General features: G+C 43.5%; 1 protein-coding gene across 1 annotated transcript in view; it reads left to right on the top strand.

The window, feature by feature from the left end:
• Window positions 1-13,349: 13,349 nt before the first annotated feature.
• gbf1 (golgi brefeldin A resistant guanine nucleotide exchange factor 1) overlaps window positions 13,350-21,737 on the top strand; it is a gene marked incomplete at its 5' end in the record, with an annotated part of 83,156 nt that continues 74,768 nt past the window's right edge. The window contains 2 exons of the mRNA XM_079230159.1: window positions 13,350-13,445; window positions 16,295-16,361. Of these exons, the coding sequence (XP_079086285.1) occupies window positions 13,350-13,445; window positions 16,295-16,361 (163 nt within the window). The remainder of the gene's footprint in view (window positions 13,446-16,294; window positions 16,362-21,737) is intronic.

Here is a 21,737-nt window from a genome sequence, read left to right as displayed (position 1 = left end):
TCCTCTTCCTCCTCCTTCCTCTGTGCTGTCAGACATGAAGGAGAGGAGCTGGAGGCTGATCCACACATACAGGGGGGGACAGGTCCACTGGAGGACGGCCCCTCTCTCTCTCTCTCTCTCTCTCTCTCTCTCTCTCTCTCTCTCACACACACACACACACACACACACACACACACACACACACACACACACACACACACACAATGAGTGCACACACACTCCTCATCTGCTGTCCCATTGGTTCTCTCTCTCTCTCTCTCCTGCAGCCTCACAGTTTGTTTAGGTGAGAACTTCAAAAGATCTTATGGAGTCTTTTATTTCATTCTTTTGTTTTATTAATCTTATTGTATTAGTTATCAGAACCAGAACCATTTATTGCCATGTATGTTTTCACATTGAACATTTAACAATAATCTAAAATACTAAAACATGTAACAATAAACAGAGTGCAATAAATGGGAGCATGAATATTTACAATTGAAGGGGTCGAGCTATTTCCAGAACAAATAAAACCCTAAAGGAGAAACAAGAGACCAGAAAGAAACAGTTCCCTGTTATAAATCTGACACTCTATGACGTGTACATGTACATAGAAAGGGAGCAAATGGAACTGGAACAGGTTTAATATTCACATTTGTAGTTCAACCATTGAAATGCTGAAAGAAGTTAAAGTTCCAGCTTCAGCAGAAAGAAGCTGCACGTTGAACTGATGATGATGGTGAACCACCGACGTGATGGTGAACCACCGACGTGATGGTGAACCACCGACGTGATGGTGAAGAGCCAACGTGATGGTGAAGAACCAACGTGATGGTGAACCACCGACGTGATGGTGAAGAACCGACGTGATGGTGAAGAACCGACGTGATGGTGAAGAACCGACGTGATGGTGAAGAACCGACGTGATGGTGAACCACCGACGTGATGGTGAAGAACCGACGTGATGGTGAAGAGCCAAAGTGATGGTGAAGAACCAACGTGATGGTGAACCACTGACGTGATGGTGAAGAACCGACGTGATGGTGAAGAACCGACGTGATGGTGAACCACCGACGTGATGGTGAAGAACCGATGTGATGGTGAAGAACCAACGTGATGGTGAAGAACCGACGTGATGGTGAACCACTGACGTGATGGTGAAGAACCGACGTGATGGTGAAGAGCCAAAGTGATGGTGAAGAACCAATGTGATGGTGAACCACTGACGTGATGGTGAAGAACCGACGTGATGGTGAAGAACCGACGTGATGGTGAACCACTGACGTGATGGTGAAGAACCGACGTGATGGTGAAGAGCCAAAGTGATGGTGAAGAACCAATGTGATGGTGAACCACTGACGTGATGGTGAAGAACCGACGTGATGGTGAAGAACCGACGTGATGGTGAAGAACCGACGTGATGGTGAACCACCGACGTGATGGTGAAGAACCGACGTGATGGTGAAGAACCGATGTGATGGTGAAGAACCAACGTGATGGTGAAGAACCTACGTGATGATGAAGAACCGACGTGATGGTGAAGAACCGACGTGATGATGAAGAACCGACGTGATGGTGAAGAACCAACGTGATGGTGAACCACCGACGTGATGGTGAAGAACCAACGTGATGGTGACCCCCGACGTGATGGTGAACCACCGACGTGATGGTGAAGAACCGACGTGATGTTGAAGAGCCAACGTGATGGTGAAGAACCAACGTGATGGTGAAGAACCGACGTGATGGTGAACCACCGACGTGATGGTGAAGAACCGACGTGATGGTGAAGAGCCAAAGTGATGGTGAAGAACCAACGTGATGGTGAACCACCGACGTGATGGTGAAGAACCGACGTGATGGTGAAGAACCGACGTGATGGTGAAGAACCGACGTGATGGTGAAGAACCGACGTGATGGTGAAGAACCGACGTGCTGGTGAACCACCGACGTGATGGTGAAGAACCGACGTGATGGTGAAGAACCGACGTGATGGTGAAGAACCGACGTGATGGTGAAGAACCGACGTGATGGTGAAGAACCGACGTGATGATGAAGAACCGACGTGATGGTGAAGAACCAACGTGATGGTGAACCACCGACGTGATGGTGAAGAACCGACGTGATGGTGAAGAACCGACGTGATGGTGAAGAACCGACGTGATGGTGAACCACTGACGTGATGGTGAAGAACCGACGTGATGGTGAAGAGCCAAAGTGATGGTGAAGAACCAATGTGATGGTGAACCACTGACGTGATGGTGAAGAACCGACGTGATGGTGAAGAACCGACGTGATGGTGAAGAACCGACGTGATGGTGAACCACCGACGTGATGGTGAAGAACCGACGTGATGGTGAAGAACCGATGTGATGGTGAAGAACCAACGTGATGGTGAAGAACCTACGTGATGATGAAGAACCGACGTGATGGTGAAGAACCGACGTGATGATGAAGAACCGACGTGATGGTGAAGAACCAACGTGATGGTGAACCACCGACGTGATGGTGAAGAACCAACGTGATGGTGACCCCCGACGTGATGGTGAACCACCGACGTGATGGTGAAGAACCGACGTGATGTTGAAGAGCCAACGTGATGGTGAAGAACCAACGTGATGGTGAAGAACCGACGTGATGGTGAACCACCGACGTGATGGTGAAGAACCGACGTGATGGTGAAGAGCCAAAGTGATGGTGAAGAACCAACGTGATGGTGAACCACCGACGTGATGGTGAAGAACCGACGTGATGGTGAAGAACCGACGTGATGGTGAAGAACCGACGTGATGGTGAAGAACCGACGTGATGGTGAAGAACCGACGTGATGGTGAAGAACCGACGTGCTGGTGAACCACCGACGTGATGGTGAAGAACCGACGTGATGGTGAAGAACCGACGTGATGGTGAAGAACCGACGTGATGGTGAAGAACCGACGTGATGGTGAAGAACCGACGTGATGATGAAGAACCGACGTGATGGTGAAGAACCAACGTGATGGTGAACCACCGACGTGATGGTGAAGAACCGACGTGATGGTGAAGAACCGACGTGATGGTGAAGAACCGACGTGCTGGTGAACCACCGACGTGATGGTGAAGAACCGACGTGATGGTGAAGAACCGACGTGATGGTGAAGAACCGACGTGATGGTGAAGAACCGACGTGATGATGAAGAACCGACGTGATGGTGAAGAACCAACGTGATGGTGAACCACCGACGTGATGGTGAAGAACCGACGTGATGGTGAAGAACCGACGTGATGGTGAAGAACCGACGTGATGGTGAAGAACCGACGTGATGATGAAGAACCAACGTGATGGTGAACCACCGACGTGATGGTGAAGAACCGACGTGATGGTGAAGAGCCAAAGTGATGGTGAAGAACCAACGTGATGGTGAACCACCGACGTGATGGTGAAGAACCGACGTGATGGTGAAGAACCGACGTGATGGTGAAGAACCGACGTGCTGGTGAACCACCGACGTGATGGTGAACCACCGACGTGATGAAGAAGAACCAACGTGATGGTGAAGAACCTACGTGATGATGAAGAACCGACGTGATGGTGAAGAACCGACGTGATGGTGAAGAACCGACGTGATGATGAAGAACCGACGTGATGGTGAAGAACCAACGTGATGGTGAACCACCGACGTGATGGTGAAGAACCAACGTGATGGTGAACCAACGTGATGGTGAACCACCGTCGTGATGGTGAAGAACCGACGTGATGGTGAAGAACCGACGTGATGGTGAAGAACCGACGTGATGGTGAAGAGCCAACGTGATGGTGAACCACCGACGTGATGGTGAAGAACCAACGTGATGGTGAAGAACCAACGTGATGAAGAAGAACCAACGTGATGGTGAACCACCAACGTGATGAAGAAGAACCGACGTGATGATGAAGAACCAACGTGATGGTGAAGAACCGACGTGATGGTGAACCACCAACGTGATGAAGAAGAACCGACGTGATGATGAAGAACCAACGTGATGGTGAAGAACCGACGTGATGGTGAAGAACCGACGTGATGGTGAAGAACCAACGTGATGGTGAACCACCGACGTGATGAAGAAGAACCAACGTGATGAAGAAGAACCAACGTGATGATGAAGAACCGACGTGATGGTGAAGAACCAACGTGATGGTGAAGAACCAACGTGATGATGAAGAACCAACGTGATGATGAAGAACCGACGTGATGGTGAAGCACCAACGTGATGGTGAACCACCAACGTGATGGTGAACCACCAACGTGATGAAGAAGAACCGACGTGATGATGAAGAACCAACGTGATGGTGAAGAACCGACGTGATGGTGAACCACCAACGTGATGAAGAAGAACCAACGTGATGATGAAGAACCAACGTGATGAAGAAGAACCGACGTGATGTGAAGAGCCAACGTGATGGTGAAGAACCGACGTGATGAAGAAGAACCAACGTGATGATGAAGAACCGACGTGATGGTGAAGAACCAACGTGATGGTGAAGAACCGACGTGATGGTGAAGAACCGACGTGATGGTGAAGCACCGACGTGATGATGAAGAACCGACGTGATGGTGAAGAACCGACGTGATGGTGATGAGCTGAAGCTGCAGCTGGAGTGTAATAAAGCAGACGAGCTCTGGGAGAGGAAAGCATGGCGTGAAGAGTCAACGTGTGTTCAGTCTCAGGTGTGTGGTCGTGATGGATAGGCGGGGTCAGAGATGATTGACAGGTGCTCTCTGTCCTCAGCGCTGCTCCAGAGAAGGACATTCCCATATGAAGCTTTATTGTGAGTTACATTACAAAGGAAACATGTTATTATTAGTGTGAAGTGTAGTGGTGTTGCTTTGTTTCAGTACAATGTTAGTCACGTGTTTCAAACTGAGAGAACACGTTCACCTCCAAACCTTTTTGAGGATCAGTTCAGTTGGAACGTGTTTCAGGAAACACAACATTTTCCCGCCTTTATTTGAAGCATTGAGGATATCGTGCATTAATACTGTTGAAACTGGAGTGGAACTTATATGATAGCATAAAGGAACATATTTAAATATAGATATCACCACAAACTAACAACAACAAATGTTTTTTTATACTACATGTCTTCTGAAAATGGTTTAAATATACAAATGATGCATTATCTTATCAAATGTGTTCATTTACAGACAGAAATCTGAACATTGGATAAAGTTTTTTTTAAAAAGGCTGAAAATTCATGTTTCATTTTGTGGACATGTTAGAGTCAAAGGTCTTTGGATATGTCTTTGTGTCACTTCATGAATCAGAAAATACTGTCAACAGCTATAATAAATCTTCTTTGTCCATGTAGTACTAACATGTATGTACATGAGGCTCTGTCCATGTAGTACTAACATGTATGTACATGAGGCTCTGTCCATGTTGTACTAACATGTATGTACATGAGGCTCTGTCCATGTTGTACTAACATGTATGTACATGAAGCTCTGTCCATGTAGTACTAACATGTATGTACATGAGGCTCTGTCCATGTTGTACTAACATGTATGTACATGAGGCTCTGTCCATGTTGTACTAACATGTATGTACATGAGGCTCTGTCCATGTTGTACTAACATGTATGTACATGAGGCTCTGTCCATGTTGTACTAACATGTGTGTACATGAGGCTCTGCATGTGAACCCCTCTGTAGAAAGCTACAGAATATATTCAGGTCTGATGTAAATATTTCTGTACGAGAACAAACTCATGGAGAAAACATCCTTTAAATAGTTTCGTTACTTTACACACATGTTGAAGACACCACAGGTGAAACTTCCCATGTTTATTATTTACATTAAGAGAATTCATTTTTGTATTATACGTTTTAAATATGCTGATGAGGCATTAGTTTATGGTACTATTGCTCAGTTTCGGAGAAATCTACAGACGCAAATAGACAAAGTAGTCAAATTTACTCAGAAGCCTGTATTTTTGATGTTTTATTTCCACTGGTCTGATGCCTGGTGGGCTTCGCCTTAATACTAATATTTGGCCAAAGTGGAATAACAACATAAATAGAAGTAAACAACTTTATATTAGCAAGTTAAAGAATGCTTCTTGTTACCCCACATGGCCAAAAACACACCGCTTTTGTTTTCTCACGACTGTATGACTGTTTCCAATATGTTCAGCTCAATGGCAACGTCAGTCTGTTAGTCTGTTGGTCTGTCTGTCCGTTGGTCTGTTGGTCTGTCTGTCCGTTGGTCTGTCTGTCTGTCTGTCCGTTGGTCTGTTGGTCTGTTGGTCTGTCTGTTGGTCTGTTGGTCTGTTGGTCTGTCTGTTGGTCTGTTGGTCTGTCTGTATCTCTGTCCGTTGGTCTGTTGGTCTGTCTGTCCGTTGGTCTGTTGGTCTGTTGGTCTGTCTGTCCGTTGGTCTGTTGGTCTGTTGGTCTGTTGGTCTGTCTGTATCTTTGTCTGTTGGTCTGTCTGTCTGTCTGTATCTCTGTTGGTCTGTCTGTATGTCTGTCTGTTGGTCTGTCTGTCTGTCTGTCTGTCTGTCTGTCTGTCTGTCCGTTGGTCTGTTGGTCTGTCTGTCTGTCTGTCTGTCCGTTGGTCTGTTGGTCTGTCCGTTGGTCTGTTGGTCTGTCTGTCTGTCTGTCTGTCTGTCCGTTGGTCTGTTGGTCTGTTGGTCTGTCTGTCTGTCTGTCTGTCTGTCCGTTGGTCCGTTGGTCTGTTGGTCTGTTGGTCTGTCTGTCTGTCTGTCTGTCTGTCCGTTGGTCCGTTGGTCTGTTGGTCTGTTGGTCTGTCTGTCTGTTGGTCTGTCTGTCTGTCTGTCCGTTTGTTCTGTTGGTCTGTTGGTCTGTCTGTCTGTCTGTTGGTCTGTCTGTCTGTCCGTTGGTCTGTTGGTCTGTCTGTCTGTCTGTCTGTCTGTCTGTCTGTCTGTCTGTTGGTCTGTTGGTCTGTTGGTCTGTCACTTTGGTCAGACTGAAGTATCTCAACTATTTTTAGCTGCATTGCCATCACAGTGTACAGCGTGAGGATGCTATGCTAATCCTCTGATTTTAGATGGCGCTAGATGAGGAAACGTCTCAACAGCTGTTGGACTGATTGCCATTACATTTGGGGAACATATTTATCTTCCTTTTAGGATTAATTATAATAACATCATCCGGTCAAACGTTTCCATTTTCTCCCAATAGAGTAGAGTAAATACCTGCAGAATAAACTACATTGCTAACATTGCTAACACGCTAAACTAAGAAGGTAAACAGTTACATTGTGAGCATGTTAGCATGCTGACGTTAGCTCACATGTGCAGCCTCACAGAGCTGCTAGCATGGCTGTAGGCTGCTCGTACAAATGATGCCAAGCTGTGATTAGCCAGCCAGCTTTTAAGTGTGGGACTTTGAGCAGAGTCAATTATCCTAGCTTAGCATAAAGACTGACACCAGGGGGAACGTCTTTAAAGCTCATTAAAGAGCAATCTCTCTTTCTCTTTTGTTCAATGCTCTCAGGAAGACGTGTGTCAAACATTTTCTGGTTTCCATGTTCCAGAGGTAAAGGTCAAATGCATTTTTCCTTGAGACAATATGAAATGACTCCCAGTTGGAGCACGTCTGCAGCTTGGATCTTGGCAGCTTGGCTCGTTTTCCCTTAAATATACTCTGGATTAATTTAGCAATTACGTTGCCATGTTTTGTTCCCAACAGGCAACAACACAAACCTCCAGGACACATTAGAAGAGACAGGAGAGTCCCGTGTTTTCTGTTCAGGAACATTCAGGATATCAATGGGAGAAAATTGAAATGGGAATATTGAATGGGGGAACCCTCCTGATTGGTGACAGGTTAGACTATTTGATCATATCCTATCAAATCCTCACATCTTCATGGATGTCTTTGCCTTCAGGCCTCAAGTACGGCTCAGTAGCATCTCCAAGAATGTTGGAACTCAATTTATCACGTACACGTCTTTCAAACAAGAATATACTCGCCAAATATGACACAATCATTTTGCAACACAAGGCATGTGACTTGTTTGAGTTTGTATGTTTCATAAATGAGAAAATGCTGATTCTTTGCCTTCTCACCAGACAACAGGACAGATTGATGAACAAAGCAGACACACAACGTGAACCCTCTTCTGGCTTTTAGATAAATGAGACGGTCAGAATTAAAATAATCTCACTGCTCTTATTCTCATGTCTGTAATTAATGATGTATCGACTCATGTCAAAGACACAAGCTCACATAAATATTTTCTTTTTGGATGAAGGAAATGTAATCAAGAGAAATCCAGCTGTTTCATATGCAGCTGACCAGAGACTGGACGGGATTTGGTGGATCAAATGTGAATGTGCAACAACTTCATGGATATTAAAGAGGACTTTTTTAAAGAAAGATACTGTTTCTTTGACGACATGAACTGGTTCTTTAGGCACTGATGATTAAATCAATCGGTGATCGTATATTTGTGATAACGCTGAACAAATGTGTATATGCATGACAAACAAAGTAAAGGAAGTGGGTACTGCCACAGAGGTGCAGACTGTATCTCAGGGTTCTTACGCTCATGGAAAACCTAGAAAGGTTATGGAATTTTAAAATGGTTATTTCCAGACCTGGAAAAGTCCTTGAAAAAATAAAAATCCCCAAAGTTTAGTAAAAGTCATGTAAATGTGTTATATTCATGTGTTCATGACGTTCATTTACGCTGAGTTTGAAATAATGAATATGCTTTTAAAAGAAAGACTCAAAATATAAGCAGGCATACATACAGGCATCTATATAAATGTTTATTCTTTTAATCAAACTATTGTCTCATTCATTTGTGTCATTTAAGGTTTACTGTATGCTTTGTATTCTCATTGTTAGTTTAAATACATTTACTCACTTTTTACTGTTTACACCCAGATTTCACTAAATGTTTGTAATGGACATTTGGTTTAAAGTCATGGAAAAGTCATGGAACCCATTGGTCACAATGTGTATGAACCCTGATATCTACATGCAGAAAATAGCATGCATATGATGCAATGTTGCAATTTCAAATCCTACAGATGATCAAACACTTTGCAAAGAACCAACAGAGGTCTGACTCACATCTTCATCAGCTCTAAACACAGAGCAGTACTTAATATAGATGTTGAGCAAATGGCTGCTTTTGATTCCACAGAACATAATTCCTCCAAATATAAGGGAAACCATTGAACTATTGTCACCCAAGTGACAATAGTTTGTTTTTGTTGCAATGTGTGTGAGGTTGACCCAACGTCGAGGCAGAACGCCATCATTCCAGGATCCCTCAAAATGGAGCCTGGAAACAGACCATCAGCAGCATGGGGAGAAACGCTGCAGCATTCACAGGTAACAACGCACGGTCGGCACATTAAGACCATGAAGCTCATTGTCCGACACACATTATCTGGTGTCATGCAGCAACATTCTCTTGAATCTGCTCCTTCGTGTGCTGAATGATGATCCCACTTGATCATACATTTGAGGCGCGTGGCCGGTTGTTTATTATTAGCTCAGGTAACGCCGAGTAAACACGAGACGCCATCAAATGTCTGAGTCTGAGAGACGAGTGAGTTGAGGTTTCAATGAAAGAGAGAGCTTGACTCCATCCAAATAGTTCCTTCTGTGTGCTCTTTCCTCTCAACCTGTGTCTTTTGCTGTGACATGTACATCCCTCTATCGTCTGTGACCATTTCACCGTTACAGGGCAGCATGGGGCCTGGAGCCTATCGGCTGCTGTAGACCAGGTACGCCAACAGGACATCGGTTCAAAACAGGCTGACACATTCACGCTCATTCACACCTACGGGCAAGTTGAGGGTCAACAATGATCTTAATTATCCGTGTATGTCTCTGGGTGAGGAAGCTGGAGGACCTGGAGAAAAACCCAGGAACCTCCACAGAGGGGCTCACACCAACCGGTTGGTTCAAACTCCGAACTCTCCTGCTGTGAGGCGGCTAACCACGACATCACTCATTTGAATTCTGTCTTCTTATCTTATCTTATTATATGAAAGTATTGAATACATTTTGTAAAATTCATTCTTAGTCTTAAATACTAAATAGGCATGTATACAAATGGTTTGGACCAAAGAGCGAGGACCAAAAAGTCCACAAACATCCTCTGTCAAATACCATCATCAATAAAATCCAAACATAATTTGGAGACCAATTCATCCGTCCTTGCACCCGTTCGGCCGTGTTCTGTGTGTACAGAATAAACCTCCATGCTCACACACCCACTGGGAGGTATGTTCATGTTACCACTCCTTTAGACAGTCAAGATAACCGGTATAAACTGATAACATGTAATTGCATGCATCTTCTGTCTACATCAGAATCAGAACTATTTATTGCCATGTATGTTTTCACATACAAGGAATTCATCCTGGCGGGAGGTGCATAACATTGAACATTTAACAATAAAGTGCAATAAATGGGAGCATGAATATTTACAATTGAATCTACAGTAGAATTTAAAGTTACAATAAAGTGCATTGAATGTAAGTGGTGTGTGAAAGTGACAAGTGTATGCAATACAAAAAATTGTCCATACAATACAATATTGACTCCCAAAAAATAGTCACTCCTGTGAAGGGTGCTGATGCCTAACATACGTCATCAGCTGTCAGCGTGAGACCGGAGCTACCGTGCTTTCGTCATCAACCTGGTGCAACTTGCATGCTACCTTTGTCCCGCCCATATTCCCCTGTAACACCGGCGATATTTTCCTTTCGGGGAATCCCTAAAAGTCTATATGATAACAAAAATGCACAAACGTTAAAACACATCAAACTTGAACTGTCTGATATGTTATTGTGTTCTAAAATCCTATTTTAAAGCTTAACGCGACGCGTTTGGTAACCTGTCAATCAAACCCCTGTCATCAAGCTAGGTTGAGACCGCAGAGCTTTTCCACGTCAGTGTGTTTACCAAGACCAGATTGACAGCTGCAGGAAGGTGTTGAATTTATTCACTTATGGGGCATTTTATTGAATAGTGAATACATAAGTGGAGTTCGGAAATTTTACGTTATCACGCAGTGGAATGTCCGACATTTCTATTTGGTCCTGTTGTCGTAGTGAACTGAACTTTGGTCTTCTTCATTCACTGTTGGCCGGCTAGCCTGCTAGCTTGCCTAACTAGGCTAGCATCAGCTACAGCAGGACTCCATCTTTGGAATAGCAGCCACAAACAAGGTAAAAACATTTATTTCTAGAGGAGCAGAAATGCCTACTTGTTGATTTGCCATCAGGCGTTTGCTTTTTCAAATCAAGGAAATAAAGGACTGTTGTTTGAGAGGGCAAACACAGACGACACCTATCCTTAGCCAGTTGACACGCTAGCTCAGCAGCTAACTAGCTGTGAGCTTTCTGGGCAGGTATTATATGAATATATAATATATATCGCAATGTGTTAGCTCTTCAGTCCGCAGTAAATATGAATTAGAGAACGTAAGTAGCCATGTGTTTGTACCAGAGCACTCAGCAGTCTCTCTACCTCGCAGTGTGGAGGAGAGCTAACCTGTTAGCTTTGCCACTGATTTAGCGAGCTAACGCTAGTTAATCTAATCAGCTTGCTAACTAGCTCACCTGACAGCTAACTAACTGACCCGTAGCCCTCGCTCTTGCTGTGTGTCTGTATTGTGTTGCACTTATATGACACGTATTGCGAGTTTAACTACAACGATGTTAGATTCACGTTTGAGACGTCTGGAGCTCTGTGACGTTTTCTGTGGAAAGTTAAAGGCTCTGTTGTCCCAACCAGCTGCTAACCAGCTGCTAACCAGCCTTCATGTCTAAGAGAAGGGAGGACTGCTTGAGATTACTCCACAGCGTTCAGTCATTCATGTGTTCATCACTAGCCTCATGAACTGTTCCACAAACACTGACAATGTGGAAAGATAACGTGACAATGCTGGAAAGCATTGTCACGTCAAGGAAATGCAGTGTACGCTCCTGATCTGTAATGGGAGACGTGTCAACAGTTCAGATTGTTTATGGGAAAGCATTTTGAGAATGATCCATTATTTTCGTGTCTGTTTAACAACACAATGGTCTTCCCATGCCAAAGGAACCCTGCAGAACCTGTTCATGTTCTCCTACTGCAGAGTAGCTGCAGTGAGACAGTAGTGACTGTGTGTTTATACTAATTACATTAAGGTATTTTTTGTTACACTGTTAAAGCATATATAAGGATTAAAAGGTAAATTGTGACGCAGGCACTCAATATCACTGATTCAGATTGGAAATGGTGGTTTGAAAAACCTAATCTCTAGTGAAGACTCGTATATATTTCACAGTCTTATCACCTATAAGCCATGTCTCACCGTCCACACCTCCATCCTCTTAGTATTTTGAATTGGCTGCTTACCATGAATTTAAAAGAACATGGCCTCTGCCACCGAGGCTCTGCATTCCTAAATCTTCCTGTAAAATAAGAGTATTATCCTGCATGGCTTTCATGACACAAGGAAAAAAGGTTAATCTAACCATTTTGAGGTGTACTGCTTGTCAAATATGAACAGCATACCATTTTGATTTTGTTTGGTTATCCTTATTGGGTTTGCCATTGTCCCGGTACACATGGAAATGTGCTGTTTGGATTCTGTCTCCATTTGAGGTTGATAGTTCTTAGCTTCACAGTAAGCTTGGCGACTTCCTTTTCATATACTTATTGCACATTTCATAGAATATTGAATCTAAATGATTGTTTATCTGTAGTTTAAAATGTATTCCGATGTACGCACATGCATCGTTTTAGCCTAGACAAACAGGTTTGACATGGGAAACGATATAGAGCGTTTTATTTGATGGCTCAGCGGTCTGAAGTACATTAGTTATAGTAGCCAGTCTCTTGTACATTCAGTGTGTGTGTGTGTGTGTGTGTGTGTGTGTGTGTGTGTGTGTGTGTGTGTGTGTGTGTGTGTCAAATGACTCAAAAGTTTAATTAATTGATTTATTGGTTGGATAATTGATTCACGCACCGTCTAATGCAATATTTAGATAATCTGCATTACATCAGTATTCTCATTTTCATTGAAAAACAAAATGATACGGGTTGTGTTTCTTTACCTGGGACAAATGATTTCTAACGTTTGTCACATGTAGAGATGAGCTGATGTTCTTCGAGTCGAGTAGTGATAATGGTTCATCGTGACCTTTTCTTCCTCAAACTCCCACCCGACATCACCGGCATGTAAATGTTCTGAAGCATCAACCCATTCAATCCAACGGACTCTGACTTCAGTTCCTGTCCTCAGAGCCAGCGGTCCTGTCAGCGCCACGTCTCCTGAGGAGCTGAACGACAGCAGGATGACTGATACAAGAACTTAAAGTCACCCGGGCGCCTTGATCTGTTATTATAGATGTTCTCTGCTCTTCTCGTAGAAGCAGCATGGTGGACAAGAACATCTACATCGTCCAGGGGGAAATTGGCACCGTTGTTGGAGCCATCAAGAGAAACTCCAGATGGAATACGCACACTCCACTGGTAAGTTAAACGACGATTATATTTACTTAAGAAATGAAAACTGACTGGTGAGGTATGGTAAAACTTATCTACAAATGTATTTAGTCACACATTTTAATCAAAACTAATACTTGTGAACTCAGTTCATAATGACTCTGATGACTACATCGACATGAAGGCCACAATAATCGCTGAATAATTCCTTATCTTTATAGTTTACTCATTCAACTACATATTTGAATCAGTGCTGGTCTAGAAGGGCAGCATGTATCAAGTCTAACGACTTAAGGAAAAGCTTTTTGCTGCTTCAGTGTTTCCTCATTTTTATTATTGTATAAAATATGTTGTTTTGCCCAATTATTCGTTCAAATCAGAACTCAGAGACGACTCATTAAAATGTTAATTCTCCTTTGATCATCACTCTTGCGTATCAAGAACTGGATTGAAGTCCACCAAGTTTGCTTAAGGGCTTTTCAAGTCTCGCAGCAGCTTCCTTTGAAGCCTCGTATGCAACATGGACTCGTGCTTTATACTGCTGGTAACTCATTATCAAGGATATTGATCTGCCTCAATTGTGCTATGCATTATACAAAACCAAAGATTTCCAGTGTGGGCAATATCTGCAGCTTATGAAACACAAGATGACTTTCATAAAAGACATAAACGTCAGAGAAAAATAAGATTTGAGAAGTAATTTATCAGAATATTTTAAATCTAGACTCAGGATGCTCACAGGTTGGAGAGCGGAGCATATTCAAGGAACTAAGAGTGGTCCGAGAATTGAACTGTGGGGCGCTCCACATGTTATTGGTGCTAAAGAGGAAACACTCGAACCAATCTAAACAAAAAAAGCTTCTGACAGAGAGACTGAAAACAACTGCGAGGCTGGAGCAGATACGCCATCAAGACTCCATAATCCACTGTGTCCAAAGCTGCACTCATGTCTAGTAGAATGCAATAGCAGAGCAATAGCAGGTGTCTGCATTCATTAAAAGATCATTTGTGACTCTGAGAGGTGCAGTTTCTGCGCGGTGATGTTTGCAAAAACCTGACTGAAAGTTATCCAAAACACACTCAGGGTTGTTACGCTCATGGAAAACCTGGAAAAGTCATGGGATTTTAAAATGGTTATTTCCAGGACCTGGAAAAGTCCTTGAAGAAATTAAAATCCCAAAGGTTTTGTAAAAGTCATGGAAATGTGTTATATTCATGTGTTCATGACGTGTTTACACCCAGATTTCACAACATGTTTGGTCATGGAAATTTGGTTTAAAGTCATGAAATCCATTGGTCACAATGTGTCTGAACCCTGACACTTGTTTCCCAGAGGCTCCCAAAAGTTGTTATACAACATATTTCCCAAGATGTTGGCAGAGAATGGAAGTTTGGAAACTGCTCAGTAGATCTGGTGGATGGAAGAATTAAGCCCAGGTTTCTTGAGAGGAATCAGGGAATCAGAATCAGAACCGCTTATTGCCAGCTGAGTTTCACATACCAGGATTTTGTCATGGCGGGTGGTGCATAACATTAGACAATAAGCACAGTGCAAGATATAGGAATATGTTACATTTACAATAGAATATTGCATTGGAGGTTAAAAACGACACCGTCTTGCATCTTCTCTCAGCTTTGTTGCAGTCATTTGAAATATGGATGAATTAGTGTTCAACCGTTCTCTTTACTGTTCGTAACATCTTCATCCTCATCATCATGCGTGCAATAGCAACATGTACACTCTGTTTCAGCTTCATGAGTGTTTCATGGCACAGAGTTTTGAAGCACACAGTCTTGAAAGTTTGGAAGAGGCTTTCAAGGTGAGGATCGGCGTATGCTTGAATTTGAATGTACTGCTTGTAGAATACTTGTTTTTCAACATAATCCGGTACTTCGTTGACACACTAACTCGTGTAAACAAAAATGTATTAATATTTGAAATGAAAGGATACAGTACGTGCTCGCTGAGACGCAGAGAAGTTTTTCTGTTCTGCTCCGCTTCGTCATGAGGGCGGCCATCTTGTCTCCGCCTCTGGCTCTGGCGTTGTGCATGCATGCACCAAGTCTCCAGGAAGAGCGTTGGCCTCTGAAGCCAATTGTTATAGCGACCAAATGGTGTAAGTACAACTTCCAGGGCCGTCACGTGATTCCATGGGACCCAAAAACATCATCTCCCATAGACTTAGAATGGGAAAGAGAGACGTCTGTAACTCCGTGGATGACTGTCCAGTATGAACACTGGCATGGCCTTTTTATTTTAGAGTTGTAAAATGCAATAATAGCAGAATCCATTGAGCTGCTTATGAGTCAACTGTCTCTCTTTGTGTCCCTTCACTGGAGTTCAGTACGGAGGAGGCTGCGTTTAATCATTATTAGGTAAAAACAGCCACTGAACTTCAGAGCAAGCACAAGTTGCATATCTATTTCATAATCAACCAATATCTAAATCACACATCCTATCGTACAGTTGCTTCCGAATAATAGCAGTTATCTATGTCCTCTATAGCTGACTGGATTCAGTGGGACTCGTAATCTAACACATCTCAGTGTTTATGCTGCGATGGAGCCTGCGTCAGAAGGAATGCAATGATGGTCATAAGATAACAAACAGAAGAAAAACAAAGCAATTCATCTTTTCTACCACATCCACAGAGAGAATGAGGCCCAAACACGGACATTTTAACACTAAGTTTACCATTTTATTTGATCAATTTATGTGTGTTTAAGTAATAGCTGGTTTTAGGAGGGGCCTACTTCCTGCATCAATACTAATGCATAGATTTAAAGTACTATCACCCCGGTGTAGACTGAGCATTAGATTGAACTACTCTCATTCCACACTGCCATCATGTTCTCATGTTCTTCTCTCTTCCCAGGACGAAGAACAGGACCCATTACTCAACAGCTTTGGCCACCTCAAGGAAATACTCAACCAGATACAAGGTATGTGGGGCGGATGCAGGTCGGGTTGAGGTGATGGGGTCCGTACCCGTTTGAACGGAGCAGTTAGAGACTGAATGAACCCAACAGCGCTAGCCTGACCCGGATAAAGTGGGTCTGGTTAGAAAGCAGCATCAGTCTGTAAGAATACACAACGACTTTAAGTTTGATTCTTACACTTTTAATCAAACTCTGCACAGTAGAAAGTGTGTCTTCTATTCTTCCTGGTTACACATAACGTGAATGAAGCTCAGCGAGTTCCGCCTGTGGTTTCAGGGACGCTTCACACAAAGCGTTCCAGGTCCACCAGTTTCTAAAGGCTAACGTCATGAAGGTAGTTTGGAGCCGGAACAAGCTGACGTCCAAGTTTATCGGCAGATAGCAGGGCTTGAATTATATGCACACAAATATATGTTCAAGTGGCCCAAACAAATATATGTTCAAGTGTCTCAAACTTGTATTGAGTTTGAGACAACCAGGGTTCTCATCTACTGGAGTCACATGTAGAAACACTTTGGATCTTTGTCTCCTCTCTGCCATCATGAGAGTCTCCATTGTCCTGAGAGACGTAGAGAGGAGGCGTGAGATGAGGACGTCTCACTCGGGGACTAATAAAGTACCGATAGCGGAACCGAGAACTCCGAAACGCATCAATATCCCGTTTGGAAGCGGGTTCCCTAGCATTCAGCGTACTGTAGGCGGGGGAACAGCCATGCGGGTGAAGGAACGGGGTGTAATGCATGTGTGTGAGTCTGACAGCACCCGTTCTTCTGAGAGAGCCAAGCTGGCGCTGAGTACGGTCCCGCATGTTGTCATGCCTTTGCAATGAGAGTCCTGGCAGCTCCCACCGGCCTGCAGCTCCAGTTGTAGGAGTGCAGAGCAGTGGGAAGGATGCAACACATGGAGCTGCGCGGCCCGAACCCCCACCGCTGCTGCCGGCCTCCAGGGAATGCTGCTGCCGCCGGGAGATGGACGGGCGCTGCTGGCTGGGGAGGAATCCAGCAGACTGGTTAACCCTCCTCCTGTAACCCTTTCCCTCCACGCTCCTGCTTCCCTTACTTAAACCATTCCATTGCAGTTACTGCATTTTACCAGAATGGAAGTCGAACATCAATTTGAATTTCTATTTTTCCACCTTTTTGTTGGGGCATTTGCATGAAGTAATGAATCCATGTCAAGGATGTTTGAAAGCCTTGTTGCACCCTTAAGCCCAAATCCCCCGCGCACCCAGTCTCTGAGATGTTACATCCATGCCCTGATGAAAGACAAAATGGAGATCAAATAACCGCAGTGGAGCTCAATTCTGCGCTCGACAGACTGATCAATTTGTTTTGTTTCTGCAGCGGCATAACAACCTAATAGAAACACAGCAATATTTTGGTAGGAAATCTTGCGGGTGGGCCGTGTTTGAGGCTCACAGCGGCCCAGCTGTCTGCTTAATGAAAGCCCAGTAATTCCATTCACTCTGGTGTGCAGCTCCACCGTCTAACAACTAAAGCCAACCGGCAAAAGAAATGCGAGTCAGTCCCCACAAGGTTTCTCAGCCCGTCTGTCTCTTTATTTCTCCTTTCCATCTGAACCCACGGCTCGAAGCAGGGTTGTTACGCTCATGGAAAACCTGGAAAAGTCATGGAATTTTAAAATGGTTATTTCCAGGGAGAAACCCCCAAAGTTTAGTAAAAGTCATGTAAATGTGTTATATTCATGTGTTCATGACGTTCATTTACGCTGAGTTTGAAATAATGAATATGCTTTTAAAAGAAAGACTCAAAATATAAGCAGGCATACATACAGGCATCTATATAAATGTTTATTCTTTTAATCAAACTATTGTCTCATTCATTTGAGTCATTTAAGGTTTACTGTATGCTTTGTATTCTCATTGTTAGTTTAAATACTACATTTACTCACTTTTTACTGTTTACACCCAGATTTCACTAAATGTTTGTCATGGAAATTTGGTCAAAAGTGATGGAAATCTGGTTAAAATTCATATAAAAGTCATGAAAATGTTGTTAAAAGTCCTGGTCAGAATGAGTATGAACCCGGCCTCGGTCTAGCGGTCTCAGTGCGCTGGCGGTTCTGTTGTAACTCTGTGATTGTGATTGACAGGACCATGTGCCACAGAGCTGGAGAGTAGTGCAGCTGGAAGTATATCATCTGCAATTTTAGTTGGGTAAATATAGCAGGGAGTCTTGTCAAGCAGAGAGATAAATTGTTCTGGGAAAGGAAGTCTTGTCTCTCTTTTCTGGAAGCGAAGAGGTCCTCCGCTCTGGACCGGTGAACAATGAGCGCTCAGTTGCAGAAGCCGGCTCGCGGGCCATGTGTCCAGACGCCTCAGCTCCACCTCGGCCGAGCCGTCGGGGCCGTCAGTCCCAGGAAGCAGGCGCCGCTCCTCTGATTTGAAACGGGCCGGTTTGGATGGAGCCTGATATGTAACGCCCCGTCCCTAACCTCATTAGACCCAGAGCATCCAGGGCTTTCCACAGCTTCATGGCCAGCATCTGTCTTCACGGAGTGACTGCACCACTAAATGCACTGAAGCCGTAAACTAAACTGCACGGCTTTGATGAAACGCATCCATGCTGGTGGTAATATTTACATTTCTCCGCTTTGCATGATTGATTATGGCTAAAAATGCCATCTACTCTTTTTTTTTTTTTTAAATCTGTCCTAATCTTCAAGGCCAATTCTGAGGTGGAGCCCACCTTTTGGGACGAATCTACATCATGAAATAAAATAGTTTGAAGGCCGTCTTCTCTCCCCACTGCACCTATTGTTTCTACTTGTTCAGTAATCGCAGCACAAGCCTGTTCCTCCTCTCTGTGTTCTGGACACATCACAGCATCAGTCCTCTGGTGTATTTCCACGCTGTGAGAGTGTGTCGAGAAAGCGTTGCATGTTTTAATTTGACTCATTAAGTGGCTGGCTAGTTAGCTGGCTAGCGTTAGCGTGCTAATTCCAGCTTGTTCTGGTGACGCTGGTTCACAGCATGAGGGCCGCTCCAGAGACGAAGCTCTCTGGTTTGAGTTGCTGTCCTTCTCCTTTTACTAACCATATATTATATTACATTACAAAGTTTAAGGACACATTTTGAGGAACGAGAAAAACTCTTGAAAATGTACACCACTAAGTCGAGCTGGTGCGTTCCACTAAACCCACAGCGGAATTACACATACGCTCCTGAATCCATATGTTGTGGCCGTATATTGTTCATATTAGTTTGCTTATTATTATGATTTTTATGACATTTTGAGCCTCAGTCTGAGAAGCCCGGTGGTGTGACATGGCTCCATCAGTGCTCAGTGGCGACTAGTTGGCTAAGCAGAACATTAACACCAGAACAACATGATGATTGGTTGTTACTTCTCATCCAGGGTCCACACTGATTTACAACAAGCAACTGGTTTGATCTGTTTCTGCATAGCATGAACTCCCATTATCAACTCCCAAATACAAGAATACAAGAATACAGGAAGTATTATTGATGTTGTTCTAACATCTGAAACATGGTTCTGAGCCACAGATTGAGTCTTTGTCTCTTGCCTGACAGGACTGTGTTCACACAGATAAATCTGTCTGAATCGCTTGTTGAATAATTCTGTGGCTTTACTTCATTGCTGGGCGACACCTCGGAGAGTTAGAGCCTTTCAGTATGACACACTTTGTATTTCCTCGCCTGCTCACCTATCTTTTTTTTTTCCAGTTGCACCTTTTTATCCTGAAGTCACTGAGCCTCGGCTTTTTTCCAATCTTCAATTCTTCCCTTCGACCCTCCTCTCCCATCAACCCCCTCTGCTGCAGCGAAGGTCAGATTTTTGACAAGTCGGCAGAAGAAAACAGCCTTCTCCTAAATCCCTTCATTTTTATTCATACAAATACGGGTTTAGAGCCCCTCGCAGCCCCCAGATACAAAGCCAGAGTGGCCTTTTGACTGACAGCTTTCTTCTGTTCATCCAAACACTAACGAAATTCACAAGCACACCTCTAATTGACTCGAATCACCAACACAGCACCAGAGGTAGATATCAGGGGGCCGTGGATTTTCAGAATGAACATTGTGGAGGATGATTTGATTACTCTCCAGCTGAGCTTTACAATAATTACCCTGCTTCCACCAAAGCAAAGCCGAGGCAGAGCTAATTTGGCATGGAATAGTAGAATTAGGACAAAAATAATATATTTTTAACCACAAAGATTGAGGCCCCAACATGTCTGAGCTAGGGTTGTCACCATACCAAAATTATGACTACGATACGATACCTGCAATAAATATCACGATACACGATACTTACAATACCACAAATACGTTCCAATACCACAAATACGTTCCAATACCACAAATACGTTACAATACCACAAATACGATACAAACCACAAATACGATACCACAAATGCGATACGATACCACAAATACGTTACGATACCACAAATACGTTACGATACCACAAATACGTTACAATACCACAAATACGTTACAATACCACAAATACGTTACAATACCACAAATACGTTACAATACCACAAATACGTTACAATGCCACAAATACGTTACAATACCACAAATACGATACAATACCACATATACGTTACAATACCACAAATACAATACCACAAATACGTTGCAATACCACATATACGTTACAATACCACAAATACGATACCACAAATACGTTACGATACCACAAATACGTTACAATACCACATATACGTTACAATACCACAAATACAATACCACAAATACGTTACGATACCACAAATGCGTTACAATACCACATATACGTTACAATACCACAAATACAATACCACAAATACGTTGCAATACCACATATACGTTACAAAACCACAAATACGATACCACAAATACGTTACGATATCACAAATACAATACGATACCACAAATACGATACCACAAATACAATACGATACCACAAATACGTTGCTATACCATATATACGTTACAATACCACAAATACGATACGATACCACAAATACGATACCACAAATACGATACGATACCACAAATACGATACGATAACACAAATACGATATGATAACACAAATACGATATGATACTGGTATATTCATCTATAATATAAATAAATAAAACATCTGTATGGTTCACCTTTATTTGCCAGCTTGTTCCTGCCCAGCTTTTCAAACACTTAACAAATGGCATTAATATTAGTATTAGCCTACAGCGAGATGTTAATGACAGGACATGGTGCCCTCGTAGGCCCCGCCTCCTTAAGGCCTGCTTCCTTAAGCCCCACCTTCTTGCAGTCACTAGGCTCGTTCGTTAGAGCTGCGCCTCGCCTGGAATCCAGACGAGAGCAAGCGGCCGCTGCAGGGGGCGTTAAAAAAAAACTGTGATCAAGT

The sequence above is a fragment of the Taurulus bubalis genome, assembly GCF_910589615.1.
Source record: "Taurulus bubalis genome assembly, chromosome: 14".
NCBI lineage: Eukaryota > Metazoa > Chordata > Actinopteri > Perciformes > Cottidae > Taurulus > Taurulus bubalis.
The sequence above is the reverse complement of the archived record's forward strand: the minus strand, read 5'-3'. Positions and strand labels throughout refer to the sequence as shown.